At 44.9% G+C, this 15,781-nt stretch overlaps 4 protein-coding genes across 4 annotated transcripts in view; 3 read left to right on the forward strand and 1 right to left on the reverse strand.

Annotated features, from left to right (window-relative positions):
* Positions 1–3,903: 3,903 nt before the first annotated feature.
* The window catches only part of T265_03456 (hypothetical protein), a gene marked incomplete at both ends in the record, with an annotated part of 35,356 nt that continues 23,478 nt past the window's right edge, over positions 3,904–15,781 (reverse strand). Inside the window, 6 exons of the mRNA XM_009167940.1 lie at positions 3,904–4,245; positions 5,079–5,171; positions 6,471–6,827; positions 8,882–9,106; positions 12,425–12,715; positions 13,098–13,247. Of these exons, the coding sequence (XP_009166204.1) occupies positions 3,967–4,245; positions 5,079–5,171; positions 6,471–6,827; positions 8,882–9,106; positions 12,425–12,715; positions 13,098–13,247 (1,395 nt within the window). The remainder of the gene's footprint in view (positions 4,246–5,078; positions 5,172–6,470; positions 6,828–8,881; positions 9,107–12,424; positions 12,716–13,097; positions 13,248–15,781) is intronic.
* Positions 7,139–7,399, forward strand: T265_03455 (hypothetical protein; the record flags this gene model as incomplete). The annotated part of the gene is made up of 1 exon (XM_009167939.1): positions 7,139–7,399. One exon carries the CDS (start codon positions 7,139–7,141, stop codon positions 7,397–7,399), a length of 261 nt encoding a protein of 86 aa, XP_009166203.1.
* Positions 8,499–8,849, forward strand: T265_03457 (hypothetical protein; the record flags this gene model as incomplete). Its single annotated transcript, XM_009167941.1, has 1 exon — positions 8,499–8,849. The coding sequence occupies one exon, from the start codon at positions 8,499–8,501 to the stop codon at positions 8,847–8,849; it is 351 nt and encodes a 116-aa protein (XP_009166205.1).
* Positions 13,179–15,781, forward strand: part of T265_03458 (hypothetical protein) — a gene marked incomplete at both ends in the record, with an annotated part of 7,030 nt that continues 4,427 nt past the window's right edge. Inside the window, one exon of the mRNA XM_009167942.1 lies at positions 13,179–13,259. Coding sequence (XP_009166206.1) covers positions 13,179–13,259 — 81 coding nt within the window. The remainder of the gene's footprint in view (positions 13,260–15,781) is intronic.

Below are 15,781 nucleotides of genomic sequence, written 5' to 3' on the forward strand. Positions count from 1 at the left end.
GTCGTGCTTCCTTCGGGTGGTATGGCAGCTAGGAACCGAAAGGGCGCTACAGATGAACGATTATTTATTTTTCTGTTGATTTGTATCGCTTGTCTGCCTGAAACGAGGACTCAGGACTCTAATACACTTGTTGAACAAACCTCCACAATGGTTTCCGTTTGCTTCTGGTTGCGCACCTTTAGTAATCTAGAAACGGCTGTTGGTGGTCGGTAAATTTCTAAGCCACAAAGCCGAATGGTTGCCCGTTGATAGTCACCTCTGTGCCGTTCGTTTGGTGAAGCCTGTGAGGTTATTCTGCAAACGCACCGATAATCGCTGCCCGTGCTTACGGTGCAACAGACTGTGACTTGGTACACCCAAAGTAGTATTACAGCACTTTGAACGCTTTGTTGCGGCTGCCTAAGAGCCCATATACTGTTGTGGTTATCGGGAAAACGAACGTCCAAGTAAGTGGAATTTGACCTACCAAGCTTCAGTTGGGTGGAATTGAGACACAAAGGTAACGGCGAAAGTCTACTGCAGTTAGGTGCTGAAACAGACCATTTCTGTGCAATACTAACTTCGGAAAAAATTGGAGTCGCTTGGCGAAATAATGTCCACACCCCAAGCACACGAACAAAACTCAGAAGCAGATAGATGACATCGTCATCGGCTATACGTAACATGGATCAGTTACTGACTGTCAGTTGCTCTGGAACACCTGTAAAGATTCGGATCGCACGTTGGTTCGTTGCCACTTCTCGCTGTGCCTTTCGGAGACGTGCAAGATACACGCACCAGGCCTGGTCTTTAGGAAGCCTTCAGATCCTTATGTGAAACAAGTCTACCAGAACCACTTGATGAAGTACCTTCCGAATAACACACTTGATGCTCACCTACTGCAGGTTACTGTCCGCACCCCTGCAAGCTACTGGGCGCTCCACTTGTGAAAAGATTCACCTAACTAGACCTAGGTACTGAATTTCAGACAACACTCTAAAAATCATCGTTTTCCTCCAGCACAATACCACTAGACGAACTACCAGACTTCAGGTGGAAAAGAGGATCTGTACAGTCCGGGGAGCTTAATGGACTCAGAAGGCTGAAAAGATGGAGGAGGAAGGGAACTTCATGAATGTTGGTAAACTGTTCCAGTAGACAAAAGTAGCGCGCCCCAAAATCCTCCGGTGAGCGGAACAATCACTGGTAACAGCGGGTCGCTTACCCGTAAAAAAGAACAGCGCCTGAGTTGTTATGCTGAACACTTACAAGAACAATTCAACTGGCTAGGTGAAATTGCCTAGCTGTATTTCCGACCCACTGTCATGGGCAGTAAACCTGGAACCCTCGACGGCTTCCGAAATTAGCGAATGCCTTTCATCCTTGAGGTGTCACCGAGCTGCTGGTACTAACTCTCACCCGCTCTGCTCAAAAACAGAAGTGAAATTCTCAGTCGGTGCTTGTCTAACTTAATTCTCTCTGGTCGAAACAGACCGTCTGAACTAAATGGGACCAGTCGATGGTGGTGCTCGTTTTCAAAAATGGCAATCACAGTGAGTATAGCAATTGCAGAGTAATTAATTTGGTCTTCGCTGTAACTAGAATCTTTGAGTCAATTAGTCCAGGTCAGCTTTCAAAAACGCGTGAACAAGAGATCTTAAAATGAAAAACACGATTCCTGTCAGGAAGTGGCTTTGTGGACCACATCTTTACAATCCGTCGAGTGCTAGAGAAAAGAACGCATACGGTGCCATAAAATTTCAATGTTTCTTGTCTCCAAGACTGCGTTCGGTTCTGTCGACCGGTTAGTTTTTGTGAGTAAACACACGAGGGAGGGTATACCTCGATCTTGTGGGCTTGTGAGAGTTCCAGAACGTTCCAAAAAGGATTTTCTACAAGTGACGATGTAGAACAATTTCGTTGAATTTCACCATTGATGAGGCAGTGAGGCGAACCCTGGAACGTTTCCGAAACCCAGGAGTTTATCCGGAATATGCAGAGGACACTGTTCTCTCCTTAAACAATGCGGGAAGAGCAAGAATTACTAGAAAAACTGACCAAAGTCATCGAGTTCTTGCGCATGTACTTTGCATCCACAGATTTCAAAATCGTGTTCAGGACAATCCAACGGCCATCGTTGAGAGTGGAGGTTGTGGAACGCTATAGACATCCAGGAAATTGCATTAGCCCTGAAGGTGGTGTGGCAAACGAAGTCAACGCACAAATCTCAAAGATCTGAATCGCGTTTGCCAATATGCGTCACTTGTGGCATTAAAAGCATATCTCACCGGGTCTCAAAGAACGACTATATCAGATTACAGTGCGGGCTGTATTCTTGTACGGCCGCGGGAATTGGCTACTTTATGTTTAGGATATGGGTCACCTTCAAGCCTTTAATCACCAACGCCTCCGAATTATGGCTGAAATCGGCCTGAATCAGGGGATTCCAAGTCAGGAGATCAGGAAGTGGGTGTTTGATAAAGTAGAAGGTACTTAACTCAAAGAATGCATTCAGCACTGCAAGCTAAGTTAACTGGGCCCTGTTACGCATGCCGAGAAAAATGCTGCTTTCCGCACCTGATTCGAAGTAGCGGGAACCTAGAGAAGGACAAAATTTGACAGGGCAGAAGGGAATGAAGGATGCTACGAAAATTTTTAAACGCTGTTGATGCCTTCCAGTATGGGATCCTTGTGACCTTTGACGGCCAACTGATTTCAGTGGCATTCATGCCGTCAGTTTCTCTATCCAGATTGTCTGACTGGTTGTTGCAGATTTAGGCTAGCCGTAGGTTACCCTCCCTCCCCCGTTTCTTTCTTTCCATTATAGCTCCTGCTTGAAAGAAACTGAGATGGTTGTATGACACTGAAGCATCTGGTTCTGCTGTCAGTGATGATGGTGATGGCATGTATTCTAACTCTAGCTGGAAGACCGGTAATGAGCGAACTCCAATAAGATAAGCAACGACTCTGACAAGAAGGCATGGACTGAATCGGAAGCAACAACAAAGAAGGGTAGTTGGTACTTGCTATTATCGTGATTAATATGGATAGAACCTGGAATGCGATTGGCCTTTCCTTCTGTCTCGTTAAGCATGCGGAAGTGCATGAGTTTGAGTGAGGCAGGGAGTGGCACCACCAGAATCGCCTCCTCAACGGTATATTTCCTTGGACTTCGACTACCATCACTAGTGACGTCTGTCATTGTATGGCGCCAAAATAGACACGATGGTGTTGTTCGTAAGTAATTCAAACCATGTATCTGCTCAAAACCATACACTTTGGTGTTCAAGCGTTTAGTCATCCCTACCGATGTATCAATTTAGTGATTTCTCAGGGCAACAAGCCCGCGACGACACAACAAGCGACTTTCCGTTGCCTCCTTCGTGCATAGATAACTTGAGGTGACATAAGTACGTAAAATGTGCGTATCACAGCCTCTCGGTATTACAGATCCTATAAAGCTACCCAACTAGAATGACACAGAGAAACCTTGAAGCTATGCCTTGCGACACTTAGTTCTAAAAAAATGCATTCACGGGTCATCAAAAACCGCTAGAGATTCCGCTTGCCGCATGGATGATCCATTGGGCTCGGTTTAGGTACACAGTCAGGAGGCAACCTATCGATGATTAAGCAACTTAAACGCAAGGTCTGTTAAAGATATAATTCCAAGTGTAATTCTAAGTAGTATTGCGCATTGAGCGTGGAGGCTTGGTTGCTATAGCACTGAGTGACGTTTGTGTGTGTGCACCACGGGAACACAAACAGCACCTGAAGCACACACTGGGATTTGAATAACAAGCAAACTGGTTTGCGTCTCGACGTCATTGGCTTCAAAATCAGCGAAAATCAATGTGAAACTGGATACGGTATCTCCTCTGTTCAGAGAATAAGAACGCAGGTATCGAAGAAGTGTACTAAATAGGGAGGTCGGCGAGGAGGGACAAGCTGCAGTGAGGACTGTGCAGGTCAGATATAGACAAAGAACTATACGCCGGTAGTAATATTTCTTCGATCAGCTGGGTTAGAGGTCAGAGTGGTTACGATAGTTTCAAAACCGCAGTGGTTCCAGAATTGCTGTATGGAATCAGAATCCTGGGGTGAGGTGGGCGTGATTTGCCAGAGGGCGAACTTGAAGCGGTTAGATTCGTTCAATGCGTTGGAACGTAGAGGACGTGCCTTGATCTTCCACTTGGAGTGAGGCTGTTGGTGGGTCAGTTCCCGTGCAATAATGTGTGCGTTGTTCAACGCAGCGCCCTCCGAGTGCTAAATGATTCAAAAAAAGAAGACACTAACGTTGGTGGGCTTGAAGAACGATATGTGGCCAACAAAACCGATCTGGTTTAACAACAATCTAATAATAGTTGCTTCGGAACTGCCTATATAAAATGCTTTTGAGCAATCATGGGATTGGTTACATATCCCAGACTAAAACTAAGCCGTTCGGAGGAACACCACTACCCAAGCTAGGAGTCTTGTGATCCGAGTCTCTGGATTCGGCTACCAGTCCTTTACTAGAACGACACGTGCTCAACTCAGCCGTAGAAGACCTACTTCGCTTTTCGCTCGTATTTCTTCCAAGGCTCCTGAAATTCTGATCTACCTATGCATGTGGTCTGACTCTCACGTCATAAAATAAAGACACAAATAGAAAGAATAAAAATGTCCCGATTTAATGTGACCTCCTCCACAAAATAGAGGCTAACGAGCTCCTTTCACGACAGCATTCTCTCTTCAGGCGGATGCTTGTAACTGACTAACGATACTAGAAACGATTCAGTGATGACCGACGGAATCAAAAACCCTTATGAACGTGATAGGTTGCAAATGGGAACTGGATGGCGTGGAAGGCCGAGAAGCACCATACAGCTGTTTCATCCCGGTTCGGTATCACCAGCAGAGTGCACCTCACAAACTCTTGACCGACACCACTTTCGAGCTATATGTGTGCTGAAACTCCACTTACGCGGACTGTAGTAACGGCTCAACACAATTTCATCGGGTTCCTTCTTTTCTTAGCGGACTAAGCGTAACAGAAATGTTGGCAAATCTTCAGCAAAAGCTTCTGATAGGATGGGAATGCATTGAGTAGGACTCACTGAGGAAGCGTGCGGGCAGTAGTACACCGCTAGATTTCCACAGTAAATAATCACTGGTTTCGCAGGTTCCACTGATAGTAGAGCTTGCACAACCTTCATAAATGAGAAGAATAGTGAAAGTGATAAAATGACCGTTGGTCTTCAAAATTAACCAAAGTTTTCTAGTACGAAAAGAGACATTTCTGAATTGGATTGAGTGAAGAAAGGGTAAAGACCTGCCCATTCCAGTACCCCGGTAAAAAGACTATCTGTCACAACGACTGATTGGTTATTGATCAGGCAGCTGTTGATCCACCTGCAGAACTTGTCAATCGGCTTGCGAACGTTTTTTCACGGTCACCAACCGCGCACTGATGGTGTTCCTCGAATGGTGACAAAACGCTTCGAAGCCATTTGTCAAGCTCGGCAAACGGATCAGAATCAACCTGGTCAACAGACCTGAAGTGAAAAGAAAATATGCATCTCTGAAAGCATGTCGCTAAGGTCACGGAGGGAGAACTCTGGCGATGAATATCTTATGTACCCTAAACAAAACCCATGCCCTGCAATAAGGGATGCTTTGATAGTGACTAAAAGGCCCGTAAACACCCCCTAAGATGTGCCATCGTTGGAAGTGAGGTCTAACACAAGGAACTTCCCAGATTCACTAAAAGAATAAGAAGTTGTGCGGACAAAATTGTGCACTAGTTGAATGTGCTTCTTCTGAAATCTGACCAACATCGACGTTTTACATTTAGCCGGATGCAACCAAAGTCGCCTAGCTCGGATAATCGTGAAAACCCTCAATCAGTCAGAATGATATTTTCATCATCAAACCTCGCAAATATCACATAAGAAAGGAAAATGAGGGGTGTCCAGTGTGGCTGAAGCGCATTTGACTTTTAAACAGTTGGCCTCAAAAAATTCCTTGTAAATATTGTTCTTGTACTTTTCTGCTGTACACATTTGAAGTGATGTGAAAAGATGAGCCGACTACAGTTTTGTGAAAACTCAGGGAAGTAGTGAACGTAGTGTCCCAAAAAACCGCTGGCTGTTTACATGAGCTATTTTTTCTTTTATTAACGTTAGACCCACGGAAATTCCACTCGAAGCTGAATAGTACATAGTTTATGGTTGCAACTAAGTTGCTCAGTAGAGTTCAGACAAACTGTCTTTTGGAAGACACAGAACGTTCAAGTCATAAACATCAGCGGAAATTGCGGCGGACTGAAGAGGAATCCATTGGAACTTGGGTATATATGTCGCCAAATAAGATCATATTCTGACAGTCAATAATTCGTAGAATTGATACTCTAAGTTGTTTGACCATGCGGTTCCTATAAAAAACCCGAGGTATGCATGAGTTGGTAACATGGTGATCAGTGAAAATCCATACAGTATAGGTAGACCCACCACATCGACTTTATCGAACTCTACTGGGGCCAAAATGACTGCGTTCTGAGAATCTGCGATCAATCTGTGAATAACAGAAACAACCGTATCCAAATTTTGGTTTGTTCCAATTGGGGGTAGAACGCGCGCTTTCCTCATTCGATGCAGGCATGCTTGCAGTCTTTCGCGAGCCACCAGAGGAAGCAGTCGGGCGTTGGGATTATTCGGATTAGTCTGGCTCAGAATTGTGGTCAGCCAGTCAATCCGCTCATTCATGTTGATGACGTCGAGGCTAGATTCACGATCCAACGCTTCTGTGACCAGCGACTCACCGAGAAGACGCGCCTTACGAGCTGCTGCTCCAACTATAGCAGTGAACTGGTCGTTGAAGAGAAACAGAAATAAACCTCGTGTGTCTGTGTCCTGTTACATCGGGCACACAAAAAAGATAGTAAAATGATTGCCCACCAGGTAGGTCAGTGTTACACTTGGTACATAGTGATAAAACGACCGAATGGCTATTTCACCATTCAAACATGCTCCAGCTGTGCTCTTCTCGTCCGCTTGTGACTTCAGCTCAGTGATTGCTTCGGTTCAAAATAACCGAAACCAGTTACTCTTCACAAATCGTCACAAAAATCACAAATTTTACCTAACTTTGCGAGCTGCATTCTCCCAACAAGAATAAAATGAGGAGCAATTTTATGGGAAATGAGCTAATACACCTATCCTGTGAGCAACAGCAGTATGATCAGGTTTGGAATTTAGAAGAATATATACACGCATCCACACGAATCACAATGTCCAGGGTGGTTGGTCCAAGTTTGCAAGAACGGCAGCCCGAAGGCATCTGTTATATACACGCATCCACACGAATCACAATCTCCAGGGTGGTTGGTCCAAGTTTGAAAGAACGGCAGCCCGAAGGCATCTCCTATAAAACACTGTAACCAAAAGTCGAAGTAAATCTGCCTTGGTGTGGTATAGACCTCCTTAGGATGGAGAAACCGGCGAATGCTTTTCGTAAGTAAACTAAAAGGATTTACTGTAACATAACCCATCAGCTTTAACTAAAACGGCACGCGCAAGCAAGCGATCATTCTAGGAAGAACGTTCCAGCTTTGTGTGTGGTGAATTCTGAGTGCTAAAATCGAATATGTAAAGGGAAGAAATGTCGCGTTACGCCATTTGCTACACTATTCTACTGCACCACTATCTGGAGATAAGGTGTGTACCAATATTGGTTCGGGCAGTCAAAGTGGTTCATTCTTAGGGAAGATTATCTCGAAATAAAGGGCCTTAGACCGTTTTTTACGGATAGTCATGAAAGAAAACGGCCGAGAAGATTTAGAAGCGGAGCTACGCTCAGATTAACTTAGCTTCCCACTGAAAAGCGAAATGGAGTTGTCGGTGGTACATCCATCAGACGTAGCTGGCGACGGATGCACGAAGACAAATTCTTGGAGCTTATGACGAGACAAGTGGCGCGTACGATGGAATTTATATTGACTGAAACACCTTTCCTTTCGCATTCACCTATTACGAATCAATTCTCAGGTGACTAATTGAGCAGCCTGGTTCTGTCATGAGAGAATGAATACTGTTAAAGTTCAAAGGATTGAATTTCGAAGCCGCTTCCTTCAACTAACTCCACACATTCCGAGAACGTGTGAACCTGGGATACAGACGAGTCCTAAACGAAAAACCTAGGAAGGGATGTCGCACTGTGTGTATTTAACTACACAGAAAGGGGCCAATCATCGTTTTGAGACGAACTTTGAGGAACAGCTTCCAGCGGGTACGAGAGGTCATTCAAGGGCACAGCTTATCCGTATTTAACATTATCAGCAGTCTCAAGCACGGTTGGTCTTTTAACTTATTGTACACTCTTATTATACAATCGCAATATGAAGATAGACAGCCACTGCGCTCGAATTGACACAGCTCGCAAAAAGATGTTCGGCATAAGGCTGCACGCAACAATAGGAGTTAAATTCACAATGGTTTGTAGGTAGCATCGGAGAGCGGCTGTAGATCAAAAGACGTACGATGGAAAGAAAGGATGGAAAAGAGGGTCAAGATATTTATGTCACTGGCCTCAGACCAAGGCTAGAGATAAGGTGGTTCGTTCGGTCACTAATGCCCCTCCAAGACGGACAATCATTTGTGAAAGGAGGATGGTTGGCCTCTGGAGAAATCACAATTAAGGAGGTAGTTGCTGTGAACTTGCCATGGAAATGGTTCACCCAAGTTGGATTACAATATTTCGCGGATGAACTGCCATTGATACTAAAAGGCTACGTTGATGAAGAAATTATCCAGGTTGGCGCAGACAGTGATTTGGTATCCACTAAAAAACAGCTACTCGGTCATACACAAATGGATATAGGCAGCCTGTGAGAACCAGTGAAATCGGTTGTCAACAAACATACCTCTTTTACCGCCTGCTTTCTGGCGCGAACCGACGTGACAACCAAATCAAAAATATCTCCAGTCTGATGCAGGTGTGTCCCACAGCACAATTCGGCAGTCAGGCCTTGCGCTGAAACATCACCGCTCCCGTGGTCAGAATTATCGAGAACCCGCGTGTCCCCGACGCAAACAGCGATCACTTCACTGGGATAGTCTACCCAAGGAAATCGGCGAACCCGTGGGTTCTGAAGAAGAAGAATGCGGCAAAAGGAGATCACATCAGTACATACGCAACATCCGAAGAATAAGCATACACCGGGACTAGGAGTGACATCTTTTTGGAGTGAGTTGCTTCAAGAGTATATGAACCAGTGGCCGGTTTCACAGGACCAGTCAGAATTATTTCGAAATGACAACCCGACGACAAAAACGCGCTCTTTGAGGTAACAGGATGATGTATACGCCCTTGTTTAAGCACTGCCATAGTCAATCCTTTTTTAGTCGACAGCGACTCTGTTGTTGCGGTGTGACGCTTCTCTATGCAACGAGTTTTCGTTTTAACGAAGGTAGTTCGACATATACGTATCTCACCTTATGAAGTTTGTACCGAACATCAAATCCTCAAGGTAAAAGTGGCAAAACCGTTCGTTAGGAAAGCAAGTGGTATGATACTTCTGGATTTACGGCAAGGCCACACGCCAATGTCTTGTCGTAATGGCGCCTTTTGTCACCCACACTGCATCCCCATTAACGGTTAAGTAGAATATTACCTGTAAGTGCGCGTGGCTGCATGGTTCAATCGAGTGGGAAGTCACGAGCTGACAGAAGCATGTAAGGATTGAATGGTGAAATTTCATGAGTCTCTCATATGGCACTGTCGAACTGCACTGTACTTTGAAAAGCAACACCTAACTTTTTGGACGGTCTATCCATACGAGATCCAGACACAAACATCGAGGTAAGCTTTTTGAGGGCATAGAAGCATCAGTGTAGGCATTAATGCTTCACTACATTAAGTGTCGGCAGCGAAGCATCGGTGTTGAACACTGATGTCATGCTGTCGAGGATGATGACCTTAAGTGTCTTCAAATCCAAATCTTCACACTGCGTCAGGTGCTAGAACAACGCCATACGTATAAGCGACCCACAATTCTAGTATTCCTGGATTTCCGAGGCGCATTCGACTCGGTTGATCGGTCTGTTCTTCTTGAGACGCTTGCCCACCAAGGAATGCCCCGGAAGTTTGTAAACATAATACGTTCTTTGTATTCTCAGACTTCCGGAGAGTGCAAAGCATCTAGCAGCACACATTCCCACTCGGTAATGTCCCTTTGTTGGGTCTTCAATGCCAGAGTGATAGACTTCCAAAGAGTACCATTAAGCCGTTCGACTTGTCCGTTACCGCGCGGATTGTATGGGGTAGTTCGACTGGTTGCTACACCCCTGTCGTGAAGAAACGTTTGTACTTCACCTGACATGAAAGCTCCACCACGATCAGAATGGACGTATGAGGGCATTCCGAACAAAGAGAACAACTGATTAAAACACTTGATCACGGTGGATGAGGACACATCCGTACACGCGAAGGCGAATGGGAAACGGGAGTACTCGTCGATCATTGTTAGAAGGTATTTGTTGTGGGAGGTTGATGGAAGTGGGCCTTTAAAATCTATGCTGACGCGTTCAAACGGCTGTGTAGCTTTAATAATATTGCCAAAAGGGTGATTGTTGTATGGCTGTGAGACTTGGCCTATTCGAGCAGCGGACCTGAGACGTCTTCATGTGTTCGACAATCGTTGTCTCAGAACCATAGCTCGTGTGGGTTGGTGTCAGCGAATCCGTAACGAGGCAGTTAGAAAGCGTGTTTTCGGTTGTGTAACGGGTACTTTCATTGAAGAATGTGTCCAGAACCAGAAGCTGCGTTGGTTGGGATATGTGTTACGTATGCCGAACCATCGTTTGCCGAAGAGAGTACTGTTTTCCATGCCCAGTTCGGAGTGGCGTAAACAGAGAGGTGGCCAACCCTTGACTTGGCGGAGGAGTATGAAGGAGATCACGAAACGCTTGGTTGCTGTCGGTGCTACTCGCCTTCCAGGATGGGGACCGCGTGATCCTCACTGTGCCTGGTTGGAGACACTACAAGATATGGCTGCCAACCGATGTCAGTGGCGTTCCTGTTGTCACATTCTGTCCAGATTGCCTGAGTGAATGTCTGGAGGTGTAGGCACCTCGGAATGATTGTGTTAAGCTAGCACTAAGTCTCTCCCCCATCCACCTTTATTCTTTTCTTTACAATAAGGCTTTCAAATAAGTCATGGTTGTACGGCAGTGAAGCGGCAGTGAAGTGTTGAACACTGATGTCATGCTGTCGTTGATGATGTGTCTTCAAATCATGGAGGTGAAAAAGTAAGAATGGAAAGCGAAGGGTGTTGGTGCTAGCCTACACAGTCATGCTTTAAAAGTTCAGTCCGACAGTCGGGAGGGAGAGGGCTGTATATGCATCTTTTGTAAACTGCATACGTAGCTTGGCTATCCCCAAGCAAACAATTCCATGGAATGCAGAATTCACGCCGTTATTCAAGTCTTTGTCAACAGATGACTGAGCACTTTGGGAGTGACTCTTAAAAAGGCACTTTAAGGGCTTGAATGTGATACAATGCCGTGGGCGCAGCATAAAGTCAAAGATAAATTATAGAATTGAAATGTTCCAAAGTCATGCTTTAAAAGTTCAGTCCGACAGTCGGGAGGGAGAGGGCTGTATATGCATCTTTTGTAAACTGCATACGTAGCTTGGCTATCCCCAAGCAAACAATTCCATGGAATGCAGAATTCACGCCGTTATTCAAGTCTTTGTCAACAGATGACTGAGCACTTTGGGAGTGACTCTTAAAAAGGCACTTTAAGGGCTTGAATGTGATACAATGCCGTGGGCGCAGCATAAAGTCAAAGATAAATTATAGAATTGAAATGTTCCAAAGTGCACTCCGATCTCCACATATTTTTTTTACTTTCTGATGTAACGAGATTGAAACGAGAGCGGTATACGTGGAAATCGTGCACTAAATTATATGTTAACGTAGTTTGGTGGTGAACCGACCTACGGTGAACTGTCCGCGATGAACCGAAAGTGACAACAACCCAACAAACAAGTCACACTGAAGATGCATCAGCCTTACACCTGATTCGGAAACAAAGGCATGAAATACACTGACTGCATTTGAAGAGCGACCCATAGAATTAGTCACTTGCTTTACTTCGGCTATCTTCGACCTGAGTATGAATGTTTCGAGCCACGGCTTCCCAAGGATCTAAAACATCTAGTGTGATTGTAGAAGGATAACACCGTAGGCAGCTTTTTGTACACTCTCCGGTGCTTACTTCGGTTGTGACTGGTGCACTCTACACATATTGCGCAGATATCTCCAAGACAACCATTTTGACTGACTAAACCCATTCGGTCGAAAATAACCAGTTCACAAAACTAATAAAAGTAAATACGACTTTCGCCAAGCAATCGGAGTGATAAACACAAGAGCGTTGTGTAGTAAGAACCATGTGATTACCTTGTCAACCTTATTCCAGTGCAGTTTCACCGCGGATACTGGTAAATCTTGATTAATGACAGACTGACATAGTGTTTCAACCTCATGCACCAGTTTCATGAGGTCATCCTGTACCTGCAATGGAGCTAAAATTGCGGCGTTGACTGTGAACCTGTCAGCGTGAACGGAACCCCCGTGAAGTTGTATCCCGGCGGCTTGTTGGGCACCGAAGAGTCGACGTGTATAGGTATCCAGCGCCCAGACAAATAAATGTTGACCGGTGTGGTTGCACATGAGTTGTGTTCTACGCTTCTGAGGGAGAATAGCCAGAATAGTAAAATGTATATTAGTGTGGGCAAAGCACATAGGTAGAACAATCAAAGTGCTGATACGCCGGAGCTCTCCTCGATGACAAACAGTAGGGATTACTGACACGGATTATGAGACAGAAAAACAGACAACATGAACAACAGGCACTGCGTTTTCTTCTGGCAAAGGCAAGCAAACTAAAGTTTGGGGAAATAAGTACGCATGGCACCATCCCAGATCAACTAACGGACCAATAATTAAACAAATAAATGGATGAGTGAACGCACAAAACGAGTCAAAACGTCTGAACCTCCACTCCTCAGTGCTGCCGAATTTTTTTTAAAAAAAAACAAAGTGGCAAGTCTTGATACCGGTGGCTACTCACCTGATCAACAAACAGTTCGGCCTCTTGCGTAGCAAGCAAGCTGTCAGGCGCCACTTCAGCTGTATCGACCGGACGACACCAATGTACTATCCAATCAAACCCATTCTCATTCGACGTGGTGATTCGCTCAACAGATTCCACGCTGAATTTCTGGAAAGAAAGGTAAGAGAAAGAATGAACGCTTCAAGGTCAGTACCGGGAAATGCAGTAAAAAAACAATGGCGCGGTGTGATTCCTCCCAAAAGTAGACTGGTTAGAAGGGAGCACTTCAAGCAGATAAAACAAACAGTTTGATCGCAATTTCTAAGGAACTGAGGAAGACGACGTCACTCATAAGAAGCGGTTAGGAGAAGAGGATGTTCTGTTCAGTGAATATTCGGCTTGGTAAAAAAATCGTCCAGCTGTAGCACCCTTCCGGTGCCTAACTGCCATGCCACCTAAAGGAAGCACGAGGGCTGGGATACTTCCAGGTTGCCTAAGCCTAGACAGGGGAAGTCAAGAGGCATAGGTCGGGTTCGAACCACGGGCCTGCCGGTCAGTAAGTTCGCGCCCTAACCACTTGGGCCATCCCGCTTGGTAAACTTCCGAGGAAAACTGCGAGTGTCCAGGTGTTTTGGAATCGATACGTGACGGGACCACCCAGAGATCACTTCTACGTATCAGACATATACAACTAGAACGAAGCAGATGCATGTTGTGGCTGTGGCAGCAAAAGAGAGTATACAAAACGCGTCAACTTACATACAGATTACGCTATATCGCATGTAGGCCATATCGCAGGGGCACGGAAACCGGCAAACGACAAATCTATATTTAGGCTATTCTATTTTCCTCCATATCTAATCCCCAAAAGCTTCCAAATTAATTATTCAAATTCAGTTCTCCGATAAAAAGTGACTGGAACGAGTTGTGAAGCGTAACGTATCGTGCGGCTACAATATGTAACTAAAGCCCACATCAACTAAAGGCACCCGACTGAAACATCCGAGTCCTCGCTGGGAACATACCCCGGGATTTTGGGCCAAGCCAATAAGAATTCACAAAAAGGCCACAGTAAATGGTCTCCAGAACAGCACTAACATGTGTGCAGTGTCCATCGTGCTTTAAAAGCAAATCGAACGAAGTATTCGGATCGGCAGGAAAATAGCGTGTGAGTTGCCATCCTCCAAATTCGGACAAGAATACCAGAGACATGAGACTGAATAGATTTAGAAGCGATAAGCATTTGAATTACTGATATGTAGCTGTCACTAAATTTTTTATCAATAGCTGTTAAGGAGCTCTGAGCAATAGTTCTAACCGAAGTGAGAGGGTCAGAATGGAGTCAGGCGTCAGACTAAACGACAAGTATCTCCAAGTTGAAAATTGGCACAGAGTGTACCTTTACCTAAAAAGGGTAGAGGGATAGTGAAGAAAACATCCTGGTTTCAAAGACATCACCACTATGGCAAGGGTCTCCGATCGCGGTGTATCTGTCCTCCGGTATTATTAAAAAACATGGGATAAGAAGAACGCACGTTACCCGCCACAATTAATCGGAGAAAATGGTACAAGATAGGGGAAGGCTGACATGATGACCGCACGATTGTCGATAGTCAAAACAGAGATCTTAAAAGTGGACCCATAGTGTTCGCACTGTGACTATTTGGGAAGCGGTCTTGCACGGTGCTAAAAAGGTCCGAAAAGAATACACAATGGAGATATATGGATGCATTACACATTGATAGTTCAACAACCTATTAGTCTGCGAACCCGAAGAAAAGCTGGAAACTAACCATCACAGACACTACATTCGACCCGGCCAAGAAAATTGTGTAAGTCGTTCCGAATTATGAGTTACGAGTTGACCAGCCCATTATCCGGATTTCGGCCCAAGGAAAATGTCTGGGGAGGGGAGATTCCTCTAAAGACCTTGCGTTTTATAATTCTAATGAACTCGTGGTAGTTGTACTCCACAAGTGGCAGAACCTTGGTATTCAAAATACGAACAAGGTATTCCGAGATATTCCGAAGCATACGCGAGGGCCGCATTCGTATTAAATAATAAATAATGTTCCCGTTAGATTTTCGTTGCCGTCCATGAGTGACATCTCATTTCGCACTGTGGAGGAAAGTTAAACGCCATAACTAATGTTTATCGATCTGTATCAGGCAACCCAAGGTGAATCGATCAATCAAAATTCGAGATTTTTATTTTCCGCTGTAGACTGATATACTCAAGGAGATTGGGTGGCCTTATATACACCGTATCTGCACATCTGCTGGAGAGGTTTCTTAAAAGCCTCATCCAAGTCACCTTAAAGTCATGTTCTTCGCCCAATCTCACCTTTCGGCACTATTGTGATGGAGAACGGATGGAAGAACACCCTACTACCATCGCAGATACATAAAAGTGTTCTCAGTTGCACCACATACTATCCTGAGGAGCATCGACAACAGTTTTGGATTCAAAACATTGATCCCTTGAACGAACTAACAATCAGGTAGCGCAGACGTAGCCTACCTTACATGGAGTAACTTGAGACACAAATAATTTCGAAATTCCTTCCATACACCCACCCGAATTTCTGCTTGAGTGATAATGGCAGAGTTTGGTAAGCTGTCTCCTAAGACAAATAGGTTCGGTCACGTGATTAAAGTATGTCATTTTTATTCTACACCCTGTCTTTATATATATATACATA

The sequence above is a fragment of the Opisthorchis viverrini genome (genome assembly GCF_000715545.1).
Source record: "Opisthorchis viverrini unplaced genomic scaffold opera_v5_49, whole genome shotgun sequence".
Classification (NCBI taxonomy): Eukaryota; Metazoa; Platyhelminthes; class Trematoda; order Opisthorchiida; family Opisthorchiidae; genus Opisthorchis; species Opisthorchis viverrini.